General features: G+C 38.9%; 1 protein-coding gene across 2 annotated transcripts; it reads right to left on the reverse strand.

The window, feature by feature from the left end:
* Positions 1–2,041: 2,041 nt before the first annotated feature.
* On the reverse strand, positions 2,042–13,995 carry LOC124275916 (guanine nucleotide-binding protein-like 1). Of its 2 annotated transcripts, none has more exons than XM_046711605.1 (13): positions 13,772–13,995; positions 12,867–13,017; positions 10,962–11,049; positions 10,230–10,358; positions 9,326–9,466; positions 8,287–8,500; positions 7,320–7,412; positions 6,647–6,814; positions 5,739–5,791; positions 5,194–5,319; positions 4,363–4,528; positions 3,355–3,495; positions 2,042–2,549 (listed from the first exon to the last, which is right to left on the reverse strand). In XM_046711605.1, exons 1-13 carry the CDS (start codon positions 13,842–13,844, stop codon positions 2,350–2,352), a joined length of 1,743 nt encoding a protein of 580 aa, XP_046567561.1. In that variant the 5' UTR covers positions 13,845–13,995; the 3' UTR covers positions 2,042–2,349. The 2 variants fall into 2 exon arrangements, with proteins under 2 accessions (XP_046567561.1, XP_046567560.1); XM_046711604.1 differs by having other exon boundaries at positions 6,647–6,817.
* Positions 13,996–14,080: the final 85 nt, after the last annotated feature.

A 14,080-nucleotide genomic window follows, 5' to 3' on the forward strand; every position in this document is an offset into this window, starting at 1 on the left:
GAAGTTTTGTTACCACATAAATTATTCACATATATTGGTACATTTTAGGAGTAATATTACAACTGTAATTTTGATTAATTCACTGGAAATGATAGCAAGGTATGTTTTAAGAATCTTGCTTTTTTTAGTAAACGTGGAAGGGTAATAAAATTAATAATAATCTAATCAATAATAAATAATTATTTAATTGATTGACATATCAGATTCTTATGATTTTAAGGCAGAACTAGGCAAACAAACACCATACATATCATGGCAGGACAATCACTTGGTGTTAACTTAGTTTCTTGGCTCCTGTTTTTAGATGTTTTTTTAAATACTACATTTACTAATAAGATAATTCTGAAAGTGATTGCTAGTATCATAACTCATTAAAGTTATTTCAACATCCAGAGAATTTGATAAGGCAAAGGCTACGTTTTGGTCAAACCCTGGTCATGCATTATCCAGTCTTGCAGGGCCCTAGATTTTCGAAGATTTTTAGCGCTAAGATAGTCGGAAGTACCATGCATTAACATTAACTTACGACTATCTTAGCGCTAAGAGAGCTTCGAAAATCTAGGCCCTGGAACAGAATAACTTACAAAAATCTCAGTTGACTTTTCATGTAACGGAATAAATATTGAAACATATATTTAACCCATATTTGATGTAATTCTTCTCATAAATCATCAGTTTTTTAGGAGGTTATCAATATTTGAAGACTGAACCAAAGCTAGTGTTTATTAAGATGATGGATTTTGACAAATTGTTCAAGGTTTGTTGATGGTTATTTGGAAAATGAGCTTCATATTAAATTGCACACTGGTTTGTAGGAGGTGAATGCTTCAGGACATTTTCATGTCTGTTTTCCTAAACCTTTGTTATGACTTTTAACAAATTTTGAATCAACTTTACTATAATTTTTATGACACCAGTAAGTATCTCAGAAAAGGAAATAGATCAAAATCAGTGTTATGTCCTCTAGGGATTATCGGCCGGGACTGGATCGGTCTATTGCATTCGGGCAGTCAACCCCGTCAGAAGTTGGTTTTGAGTAAACTTACACTCAATTCCTTCATTATTTCCTTTTTCTTTTCAACTCAAATTCCATGTATTTTAGCAATAATAACGGTAATGCTATTTTTGAGGGCATTATCATTTGTAGAAGCCCTCGGTCTTTTTCAACTGCCCTCCTTCATCGGACAGTTAATGGAAGACCGCGGGCTTCTGCAAATGATAATGCCCTCAAAAATAGCATTACCCTTATAGTAAACAATGCGAACGTTGCCGTGTCACTGTTTAATTGTGAGTCGAACTGAGACATTATATCCGTCGAAAAACATAAATGCAATGTTTCCACCAGTGATGTTAGCCGAGTGAAGCAGTTGCAAACCAAGAAACGGGGTGCTACGGAGTAGTTTACTGTAGGAGGCTGTACGAGAGGCGATGACAACTGACATGCATCGTGACATCGGTTACCAAGGGGACAGACGAGAATGGCGTAGTGACGTCAATACAGTGTGACGTCATGCAAAAGTGTACTTCAGAACAAAATTCTTCCGCAACCTCTTTATGAAACCATGAAATATTAATATTCCCTCACTGTGTGTGTTTGTGCCTGGGGCAGATCCATCGTAAAAAATAGCATCCATTATTTTAATTGGATGTGAAATCCCAAATAAGGATATAGTTTAAAGATTTGTGCGCTTATTTAGCAGTACTCTACAAAGGTATGAATTCCCAGTTTGCTGCCATTATGATTTTCAGTATATGTGATATTAAATGTAACACAACATTTGTGTCAGCACCATTCTCATGTTCCTGGATTTAACTGGGCGGTGGGGTAGCCCAGTGGTTAAAGCATCCGCTCGTCACGCTGAAGACCCGGGTTTGATTCCCCACATGGATACAATGCGGGAAGCCCATTTCTGGTATCCTCTCCTGATATTGCTGGAATATTGCCGAAAGGGGCATAAAACTAAACTCACTCACTCCTGGAATTTACCAAAGGTCACTTGAGGTGACCAGTTAACATAATAACCAGATGCTGAAACTAGGGAAACATTCATCTCTTTATTATTCCACTAGAGCTTGAACAGAGGAGGGATGGAGACATGGAAGCAGGGATGGTTGACATCCACTGCTACATCGTCTTGGATGATAAACTGCTGTTGATGCAAGCAAACCCATTTCATAAAACCGTAAAATATCTTCTTAATGATCAGGGTGGATCTACAGCAAGATATTAAAGCTGATCCTGTATTGCTGAAATGTTAAAATGAACCAACACCAGCGTAGTTTTATCACAGATTGGACAATATCCGAGTACACTGATAAAAATTGTTAGTTTCCAAACGTTCCACATCCTCAGTCTCCAGAAAGCATAGAGAAGGGGTTGCTGACATCCGTCTCTTCGATGCTCTGATTGGCTGATGCACTTGATGAGAGAACTTCCTCTTCATCAGTGTCACTGGATAATGTTGTGTCAATTTCTCTCCGATATCCACGCAAGACAGACTGACCCCTCCTCAGTAAGACTGTCACTTCTGGGTGATTCCGCCAAGTTTCTGACAGTAAGGAGGTTGTAACATTAATCCACAGAAAATAGTTACAATTTATAATGAAACATTTGGGATTATACTTTCTCTATAGAGTTCAGATTCAAGTACTTTTTCTGGTTGAACTTTCAGAGGGGTACACAAAGTATGTAGTCCAGACTACCAGTCATCAGACTTACATTTTGTGGAAGGTGTGGTGGCTGAGTGGGTTAGATCGTTGACATTGGGCACTGGCCATTAGGTGCCTCATTCTGTGTGTTAGTTCAAATCCCAGATGGGTCTCTACTCCCCAAAGTACTAGAATCTGTACTTTACTGAGAAAATGAAGTCCCAAGCATAACATGTTACATTTGACCACTTTCTAAATAGCATGAAAACATTCCTTTTCTTTGGGGTTGTCCACGTCTGCTACACATTCCAATGACTTCAGTATGATTAGCCTGCCTCTCTGGTGTATTGGTTAGAGCATCTCAGAAGGTTGCAGGTCCAATCCCTTTGCCGCATCATACCAAAATATGGCACAGTATTCGGCATGGACTGGCCCGCTTGGAGTAAGCATAATGTGTCTGAGTGGGGTATTCCTGCTTAACTGTGGCATGGTAGAAATGTATAGAAATGTCAACATATGTACAAAGGGACAGCACTCTGCAAACATAACCACTCTGACATTAGTCCTTACAGTTCAGTAGAAAGGGGTTCTATTTACAGGGATTGTTTTTCCTATGAAATATATAAAATATTTATATCTGATACTTGACCATTTTACAAGTTAACACCAGATCTTTCACAGCAGGCATGTTGGATGTATACGTACCTTTACTCTCTGTGTAGCCTGGTGGGGTGAAGTTAAGTCGTAGCCGCCCTTCTACCGTCATCCTGAGAATATGATTGGCTGCTCTGTAGATGTCGGGACGTGCCCCTCTGGCAGTGTTGTAGCCACACTTCACTGCCCACTCTGTAGATATCAAACACATGGAGGTAGTCCACAGTAGATTATTATGGGTGAAGGTCATACATGTAATCAGCTGTGTGTTGTGTGTTACTCAGTGAGTGAGTGAGTTCAGTTGCCGCACTCAGCAGTATTCCAGTTATATGGCGGTAGTCTGTAAATACAGTGAGACCCCGGATATCCAGACACATTCGTTTTTATGTAAATCGTCCGGATAACTGAATATCCGGATACCTGGATTTCTGTCATCCAGGCTTAGGTGTTTGAACGGTAGCGAGCATACACTTCTGGTTTAAAATCACTTCCAAAACAGCATGGTCATTTTGATTTGCCAATTACAATTCACTCTGTGTCAGATAGGCCTAGTAATCACCACCAATACCCTGCTGATCGATCATTAATCTGGATTAGCAGACCTTGTCTCGTGTCAAAACACCTGGAACACTCGCGCTTCACTTCACACGGTCAGCGGAAGATCAAAGCTTCGTGCGGATAAGTGAGTCAATTTTGTGTTGATTTAGCTGGTTGGTTTGTAAAATTTACCATCCAGGAACATAAATCGCATATATAGACAGTCACTTTTATAACGTAAGAGATTGTTTTTTTATGAAAATTGACCGGAAGGCGAGGTATCCGGATATTTGGGGTCTCACTGTAATCGAGTCTGGACCAAACATTCCAGTGATTAACAGCATGAGCATCAATCTACGCAATTGGGATACAATGACATGTGTCAACCAAGTCAGCAGGTCTGACCACCCGACCCCATTAGTCGCCTCTTACGACAAGCATGAGTTACTGATGATCAATTCTAACCAGAATCTTCATGAGATAAGTTATGATGTTGACATATAGATATCTGGTAAATTTTACCTATGCATATGTCATATGCTGTCCATTTTAGATCTTTTACGTTCAGCCGATTTGTTTTGGGATGTGTGAGCTTGAGGATGAGAGTGAGGTCGATCCTTGATGCCAGGAATGCGATACACGAGTACGGGTCTCTCACATGAGCCACAGGGAAAATACCAGCCAGAACCTGAAGTCAATATTTTTATTAATTAACATATAAATTAATTAATTTATGGCTATTTATAAAGCGCCTGATAACCGGATAACCCAAGCTGCCTGTGAGGCTCTAGAAGGTTATAGTCACTAGACTTCTCCCACCGGGTCCCCATTCACTGCTGGGTGAACAGAGGCAATTTATGAACAAACTCACTTGCCTAGGGTGAGACATGTGTCACATGTGCTTTTTGTGGGAAATTATTTTCAATAATTCTCACATTATAATGTTAGCTTCATTGTTTCCATTGTTTGCAAAGAGACCTATACCAACATCGCTTCACTGTTGCACAGTCTTCCTCCTTCACACCATCTTCTAAGTACATGAGTAAATAAGCCTCAGAGACTTGTTACATAAATCTACTTTTGTTATTTGTGATCACTAAGGGGCGGTGGGATAGCCCAGTGGCGTTCGTTCGTCATGCAAAAAACCGGGTTCGATTCCCCACATGGGTATAATGTGTGAAGCCAATTTCTGGTGTCCCCTGCCGTGATTCGGGACTCACTCACTCTGATGACTAAGTACTATTTTCCTGACCACACTAACAGCATTGATTACAAGCATAGGTGATTATCAACACCGAAAACCAAATAAATGGCATCGATTCAGCTGAAATATTCACACGTAAATATTTTCACCTGCAATGGTTTCTCTATGAGAGACGGGAAGACAAGTCCAGGGCAGTCACATAACTTGACTGTTGGTGTTAGGAAAATAGTCTGGAAATGCTTTGTGTGGCCTGGTGTCTTTGACACACTCACAACCTGCAACACAGAGAGAGAGAATATAGTCTGAAAATGGGTTGTGTGACCAAGCAGCTTCAATTCACATCCTGCCACAGAGATTACTTTGTTACCATGGGTACATTATTAGAAATGAGTTCAAGAGTCATCAATATCAACTTCACTGATTTGTATTTACTATCCTATAAAGGTCACACAAGAACAAAGTGATAGAAAAGAAAGTATAAGACTATATCAACCGACATATTCACAGCATGTGAATTAATTATTAATTGAATGTAATTCAAATTTGAATTTTAATCAAATTTAAAATTTAATTCAACTTTAAATTTTAATTCAAATTTAATGTTAATTCAAATTTAATTTCAATTTAATTTAAATTCAGTTCAATTAATAGATACTTAAAACACGTTATCACGTTAATATCAAACTTTTTTCACCTTTTTCCCAACCAGGCCATTGATGAGAGATGACTTGCCAACATTGGGATATCCTTGCAACAGAAATAAGCAAAGACATTACAGTTAGTTTTTTCCACTGTTTAACACTTCACTCAAATATATTTCAGCTATTAGATAGTTATCTGTAATAATTGAGTTTGGACCAGACGATCCAGTGACAATCCTCTTCGTTACTTCTTATGACAAGCATGGGTTACTGAAGACCAATTCTAACCAGAACCTTTTAGGGGAATGACATTACATTGAGTTAGTATGGTTTTACACAGCTTTCAGCAATATTCCAGCAATATCACCGTGGGGGACCCCAGAAATGGACTTCACATATTGTACCCATGTTGGGAATCGAAACCCTGGTCTTCTGCGTGATGAGTGATCGCTTTAACTACTAGGCTACCCCACCACCCCTGAATGACATTACAATAATACTTGATAAAGCAACTAAACTCTCTGTGCAGAACTGAATTACTTTAAAGGTTAGTAGTGAGTGAGTGAGTAAGTTTAATTTTACACCGCACTCAGCAATATTCAAGCTATATGTCGCCGGTCTGTAGATAAACAAGTCTGGACCAGTTAATCCAGTGATCAACAGCATGAGCATCGTACTGCGCATTTGGGATACGATGACATGTTCAACCAAGTCAGCGAGCCTGACCACCTGATCCCGTTAGTCGCCTCTTACAACAAGCATAATCGCCTTTTATGGCAAGTATGGGTTGCTGAAGACCTATTCTACCCCGGATCTTCACGGGTCTAAATGTTAATAACAAATTTCGGTGAAGGGCAATGAAAATTAGCATCAGTGTCTTCTTTCTTAAGAGAAAAATCTATTTCTTTAATAAATCAAAAAAGTATGATGATATTATTACTTAAGAAAACTTTCAACTTACCTACACAGCCTATTGTCAACACCCCATCTCTGAACCTCACATGGCCGTTGTCATCTGCAGGTGATGTTTTTCCAGGTGATGCTGGCACCTCACCTGTGTCCACATCTGCATCTTCATCCTTGTCAACCTCCTGACCTTCAACCTTTGACCTCCAACTGCTAAGGTCAACTGCTGTGAACAAGATTTTCTATATGCTTTCTCCAATCATCTACAATGAATTTTAACCAAACTCCTTGAAAACCAACAATGGGAGCTCACTGCATATGATTTGGCAATCATCAGCATTTGAGCGTTGGACGTCAACCACAAGTGAGTGATTTTATTTTTATGCCGCTTTTAGCAATATTCCATCAATATCTCGTCGGGGACACAAGAAATGGGCTTCACACATTGTACCCATGTAGGGAACCAAACCTCAGGTCTTCGGCATGGTGAGTGAAAACTGAGTCCCCCTCAGCCTTAGACATGAATTTCAAGAGGATCAGTGGAAACCATACTTCACTGGTCTTCTGAGGATACAGAGGAAGTATTCTCTAATCATCTACAATTAATTTTTAATCAAACTTCTTGAAAACCAACAAATAAAGAGCACAATACCTTAAAAAACAAAGAATATTGTTTTTGTTTATTTGGAGTTAGTTTAATCATAAACCAAGGGGGTTTAACTACATACCTGTCCCATCAACAAGACTCTCACAAGCCTCTAGAAGTTCCCTTGATCCAACTGACTTAATTTGTCTTCCCTTTTTGTGGCCTTTGATGAGACCTGCAGGATAAAGATGGCCAAAAATAATCCCATCGTGAGGATACAATTAAGTTTTAGCAGCCCATGCTGGTCATAAGAGGAACCTGAGAACTTGACTACCACAATACAAACTAAAGCCCTTCAGTGACTGATCCTTCTCTGTTGCAGGTTGATCCTTGCTCTGTTGCACAAGAAAGTAAGTGAGTTTAGTTTTTCGCCACACTCAGCAATATTCAAACTACATGAAGGCAATTTGTAAATAATCGAGTCTGGACCAAACAATCTAATGATCAACAGCATGAGCATCGATCAAGCAATTGGGAACCAATGAGGTGTCAACCAAGTCAGCGAGCCTGACCATCCGATCCCGTTAGTCGGGTTACTGAAGATCAATTCTAACCCAGATCTAAACATGACTGGTGCAGGTTACCTTGTAATAGTAACAGGTTGCACTCGGTGCAAGTAGCAATAACTCCTCCAGAGTCTTATAGCTGTCATCATGTGTTTTAATGGGTATCCCATGAGGATGTGCTGGTAATGTGAGTGTTCAGTTCATTGTGCCTAAGAGGCAGCATGGCTGTATGATCCCCAGGGAGTTGAAAAAGTATCAGAAAGTACAATAGTGTCTTGTGACAGGGGACTGTAAAGTATGTAGCAGGCAATGTGCCTGCATATGAGCGCTATATGAGCGGAAATTTACTATTATTATTAGCTTTTAATTGTAGAGTGTTTGTTTTAAATCATATTTTATTCACAGAGAAAGGATTAGGGTATTCTAAGTTTGAGAACTTGTTCCTAATCCTCTCCTTGGTATTTAAATATGTAATTTAGAACAAACAATCTACTTCAAAATTAATAGTAATAATAATAGTAATTTTATCAAACAATGTCTTACATTTACTTTGCTGCAGACTTCCCTGGTGGCTCGCGGCCTCAGCATATGATGTGAAGAAGACAATGTGCAATTTGGGGAAGTGTTTCTGAAAGTAGTCCTTCCATGCCACAACCAGACCAAGTGGAGCAAGGTCGACCTTGTTGAGGATGAGGATCATGGGTTTGTTTAGGTCCCGTGTCACGTGATCGTAAAGAGCAGGTGAGAAGTGAAGGGCCTGAAATCAATACAGTATTCAACACGAAGTGGATAAAGGAACAAGTCTTCCTTCTCCCAGAAAAAATGCTTCATCCTTAGAAGCATTCAAATCGGGACTCAAAACGTTCCTCTTCAAAACATTTCTACAACCTATAACTGCCAAATATTCTGGTGGTCATTTTGACGAACTGTCATATTTTCCTCATAAACTCTGGTGACTCTTTTACATGTAGCGCTTTGAGCATGCTTTGGATGGACTATGGTGGACAAGAAATATCCATTTGTTATTATTATTATTATTATTATTATATTAATGGAGTGAGTGAGGTGAGGTGAGATTGGGTTTAACGTCGTGCTGGAGAATATTTCACTCATGACGACGTGCATGTGTGTGTATGTGTATGTGCGGCTGCTTGTACTAGCCCAGACTGAAGCTGGTTTTATAGTGCTAGCCAACTGAGATACCATGCCGCAGTGAAGCATGAATACCCCACTCAGACACATTATACTGACTCCGAGCTGACCAGTCCTTGTTGTACCCATTAGGGACCAACACGTACCATATTTTATTGTCTTTTGGTATGACTCGATCGGGGATCGAACCCGTGACCTTCCGCACTCGGGCGGGGCTCTCTAACCACACGATGGAGGCAGTCGAGTGAGTGAGTGAAAAAGCGCAGCACCTTAAACTGAGCCATCAGTGTCACCTCAACCTTCTTGTCATTTATTAATCAAAGTGTTATCAACAGTATCTTTGATACAAATATAATAAGTAAGTTACATTTTGTCAAATCCATATTAACAAATGGCTGATTGTCTGAAACAAGTTTTGGTAAGCACATACTGGATGCCTGATGTCTGTGACTAGCAGCATGATGTCCGACATCTCCGTGACCCGCCACAATTGCCGCCAGGTCTCGAGGTTCATTTCGAAGAAGCTCAGCTCCTTGGGGCCATACACAGCAAATATGTTGTCAAGGTAACTCTGAAACAATGGGAGCTGACTGTATACAATTTGACCTTCCTCGGTCGTCATACATCATGCTGGACAGTCAAATTCTCTCAGTGTTAGAGATTCCTGAGGATTAGTGGAAACCATACTTCACTTATAAGACAAAATACCACTTGAATACCAAGTTCTATATGCCTCTCATGAACCTCATACATCACTTGTCCTCTGAGAATGTTGCTAGCACTTGAAAAAAACAAAAAATGTTCAATAAGATTACATTTTCTGTCAGTTTTAATCACTATTTGTTTACAAAATGAAGCATTGAGAACAGATTCAGAATTACAGCCCTCTCTGCATTTTTACTAGGTAAAACCACAATGGCATGCATGTCTAAAGTTGTTTATAAAATTTTACAATTGGCAATTCTAAATACTGTACAGTCGCAAGTTTTTGCATGTAAGACTAGTTCTGACAGATATGTTGTATTTGATATAACCAGTGGAGGTCTTCATCTTTCGGTTGGTTGCTTTGTTGTCTAACACCACACTCAGCAATATGCCAGCTATATGACACGGGTCTGTATATAATCTGGAGGTATCTCCCTTTTAAGGGGAGGATGCGAGGCACTGGGATCATTAAGGTTTGTTCACACTGTTTTTTGAGTCTGAGAACCCTTAAATGTTAAACTTTTACCAGTATGTAACTTCATGACGTTCATGCTAGATGTTGAACACTGACAGTAAACAGGAAATATAAGGATTGGCAAAGATCAAGTCATGGAACCTTGCAAGTTTACCTGGAAATATTCGTCCTCACTCTTCTCTAGAGCGTCTTTAGATGTAGCACTTGTCCATGCAGGTCTCTTTGGTAGGTCCAAGACAGTGCCTGGCTTGTAGATGTCATCTATGTCTGTCTCCAGGGCATCCTGATATCAGAGTGCAGGAATGTCAGCCATACGAGGAGAAATGGGGTTTAGTGTCATGTCTAACATTACTGCACTTATAGATGCAAGTCCTGAGATATCATGCTTCAGTTTATCTGTGTTCCTACTGTTTGATGGTTTCTCAGTAGGCTGACACCATGAGAGAGTCTAGTACAAGCAGCAACACTCCCTACATTAGCTGTCACATACATGCAGGGCGGTGGGGTAGCCTAGTGGTTAAGGCGTTCGCTCATCACACCGAAGACCCAGGTTCAGTTCCCCACATGGGCACATGTGAAGCCCATTTCTGGTGTCCCTTCCACGATAGTGCTGGATATTGCTAGATGTGGCATAAAACTAAACTCACTCACTTACATGCATGTCGGTATATAAGTGCATTTATCTTTAAAATGATGTTAAACCGCATGTCAACCCACTTCTATTTATCATCTGGTTTATAACAGATCTGTCAAAATTGTGGAAAAAATTATTAATATTAATAATAGTTATTTTACTTTTTAAAATACTGCAAAGTAGACTAATTGGTGAAATGAAGTAACATGTCTTGAGTTTCAAGTCATGCGTTTCCTGTTTCAAAGCCTGTACCTCTGGTAGAATTGTTATAAGTTTTCCACATTCTTCTCTCTTCTTTTCAAGTTCCTTGTCACTCATTTTGAAGAAATGGAGGCGGAATCTGGAATATGAGTTGACCAAAAGCATCATATCAAATGATAATCATGACAATATTAGGTAATAAATGGTGGGTAGGCAGGTAGGAAGGTAGGTAGGTAGGTACGTGGGTGCATGTATGTTTGGAAGGATGAATAAAAGGGTGGAAGGGTGCCCCCATGTGATATAAACTTAAGTGGTGACACTAGTTAGAATACCCCTATCAATACATTGGGAACGGCCATGGGGTAGCCAAGTGGCTAAAGCATTCACTTGTCATGGAAGGCCCAGGTTCGACTTTCCCACATGGGCATGTGTGAAGCCCAATTCTGGTGTCCTCTATCGTGACAATGTTGGAAATTTTCTAAAAGTGGCATAAAACTGATCTCAAACCCTCAAACTTGGCCAGGCAAACAATCTTGATATTGAAAATAATATGTTTTGTTTGTTTGATGTTTAACACCGCACTCAGCAGTATTCCAGCTATATGGCGCCGGTCAGTAAATAATCGAGTCTGAACCAGACAATCCAGTGATCAACGGCATGAGCATCGATCTGCGCAGCTGGGATACAATGACATGTGTCAACCAAGTCAACGAGCCTGACCACTGGATCCCGTTAGTTGCCTCTTGTGACAAGCATGGGTTGCTGTCATGGGCAAGATCCTGAGAAGCCTAAGTGTGAGAAACCTGAACAGCAAATTGAGACACTTTTACTGACATTGCAACTGGGCCTAAAACCAAAGAACTAAAAAAGATTAACATAGACAAATGTTTAATCTAAATATTCCAGATCAATTTATTATCTTATTTCACAGATGAGACTATTCACAACATTACAGTGATTTATCTATCAGGGATAGAAATACTTTTTCTTCTAAGTGTGCCTTAGGGCACCAGGTAAATATTTTAGGTGTGCCTTTCAGAAATCAGGTGTGCACACATGTTTTTAGAATAAATGACTGTAGCAAAGATGATGATCTTTTGAAATTTATTGTCAGAAAACAACAAATGTAACCAGTTTTCTGTTATCACTGATATGTCTTCTGTTTAAGATGGCTTTCTTATGTTTCATTTGTTCTGCTTTCCCAGCACCTTTAATAGCTAAGAATTGTGTGAGAGGTTCACTTTTTTCAATATATCTAACATACACAATTTCTTCTTCAGTAACTGAACTATCAGTACTCCCAACACTCTAAATGAAAAAACAACCAGATTTCTTTACATGAACCATCATAATTCCAGTGATTTCCTGGGCGGATAAGGTCAATAAATGTTTTTACTTGGTTGTCATTTGCATAAGTATTTTGTTTGGTTATTAAGTGACTAAAGGTGTGTTATGTCTTAGGCGTGCCATAAGGGCACCGAGAACATTTTTTGCCCGTGCCATTTCGATATTTACCGTGCTATGGCACGCTAATATATGGGGTATTTCGAACCCTGTCTATACAGGCTTAGATGCGTATATATCCAGAACTGCTTCTGCAGGAAATGTCTGAAATTTTCCCAAACTGGAATTGAACATTTTCCAATTAATGCTGTAATCGTTATAATCAAGGTTAAAGTTGACAAATATGAATATGCCTTTGTAGAGGTAAGTTAGATTTCACTGACAACACAACACGACCAACATAGGCCAGAAGCTTAGGTTAACATTTTTCAGATGAATTAGGTTAAAATATAACTGAATTTTGCATGTTTAAGAAATATCACCTTAAAAATAATTCGCAATTTTGAACAAAATAATTATTTTACCCTCTTTGCTCACCCAAAAACGGCAATAAGACTAAAACTCTAGATATCCTGCAATAGTCACAAATTGCAACAAGAAAAAATTACTAACCTGTTAGGATCGAGTCGTCGATCTGGTACATTTGAAGGTTGTTGGTTAATCTTGTTGACAGAAATGGCTGATTCTGCTGTTCCTTCAGACACACTTCCCCCATGCACATCACCATTGTCGGAGTCAGTGTCACTGTCTGCATTTGATCTGGCTGACAATTACAACAACTTGACAATTACATTAATATTTTTGCATCTCTATCAGCATAGTTAAAATTGTTACACATGTATATATTCAATACTACCTTTTCAATTTTATAGGAATTTTAATTTTTTTATTATAGTGGCAGCATTGTCTACAAATGGTCTGACCTGGATCCAAGGCACAGTTTGTAGCTTTTGTGAGCTTACCTAGCTTATGTGAGCAACATATTTTACATCTGTGATATATAGTTCGTGGGAAATATTTTTGAAAGATATAAATCACAATCATAAATGTTTAATGTGAATGTTTTAGCAAATGAATGATTGATTTTACCAGAGACCATATAATATAATATATATTATATATTATATGGTCTCTGATTTTACTAACATGATTAATGTGGATGCATTGACCACTTTTGACTCGGTGGTGATAGAAAATATAAGAATTCGCAAGGAATACTAAGCATGTTAAATAGGGTTACAAAGTTTCTTAAGGTTATACATGATACAAGTGCTAGGGTACAAACTGCGTTACAAAATAACAGATACACACAATATCGACTACCAATGTGAGTGTAGATCTGTTGATAAATCACAAACAAGAAAATATCATTATATGTTATGCATTCTACAATATCACTCTGTATTTGAGTGACAAGACATATGCAACGACGCAATCATCCCTAATGCTGCTTGTAAAGAAACACTTAATATAAACATTAAACAGATGATCCAATATTGTGTAGCATATAGACATACCTTGTTTCCTCTGTCGTCGTTCCTGCAGTTGTTTTTTCTTCTGCTTAACACTGAACGCTACTTTTCTTGGCATTTTTCAGTAATATCCACCACATGTGTCTAACTAGAAAATAACGTTCCAACGCTTTCAGGTGGCTTCCCTTTTGGAAATACCACCTCTCAATGTATTTCATAACAAGAGAAATAGTCTGGGGGCTGACATCTTGAAGGTTCGCAGTAAATGTGTAAACTAAATATATGATAGTTCAAGAAAGACAAAATTATTGTTGGACTTGACAATACGGTTACTGTCTACCTCAAAGGAAAATT

Source organism: Haliotis rubra, unplaced genomic scaffold (genome assembly GCF_003918875.1).
Source record: "Haliotis rubra isolate DU_JTF1 unplaced genomic scaffold, ASM391887v1 Scf204, whole genome shotgun sequence".
Lineage (NCBI taxonomy): Eukaryota > Metazoa > Mollusca > Gastropoda > Lepetellida > Haliotidae > Haliotis > Haliotis rubra.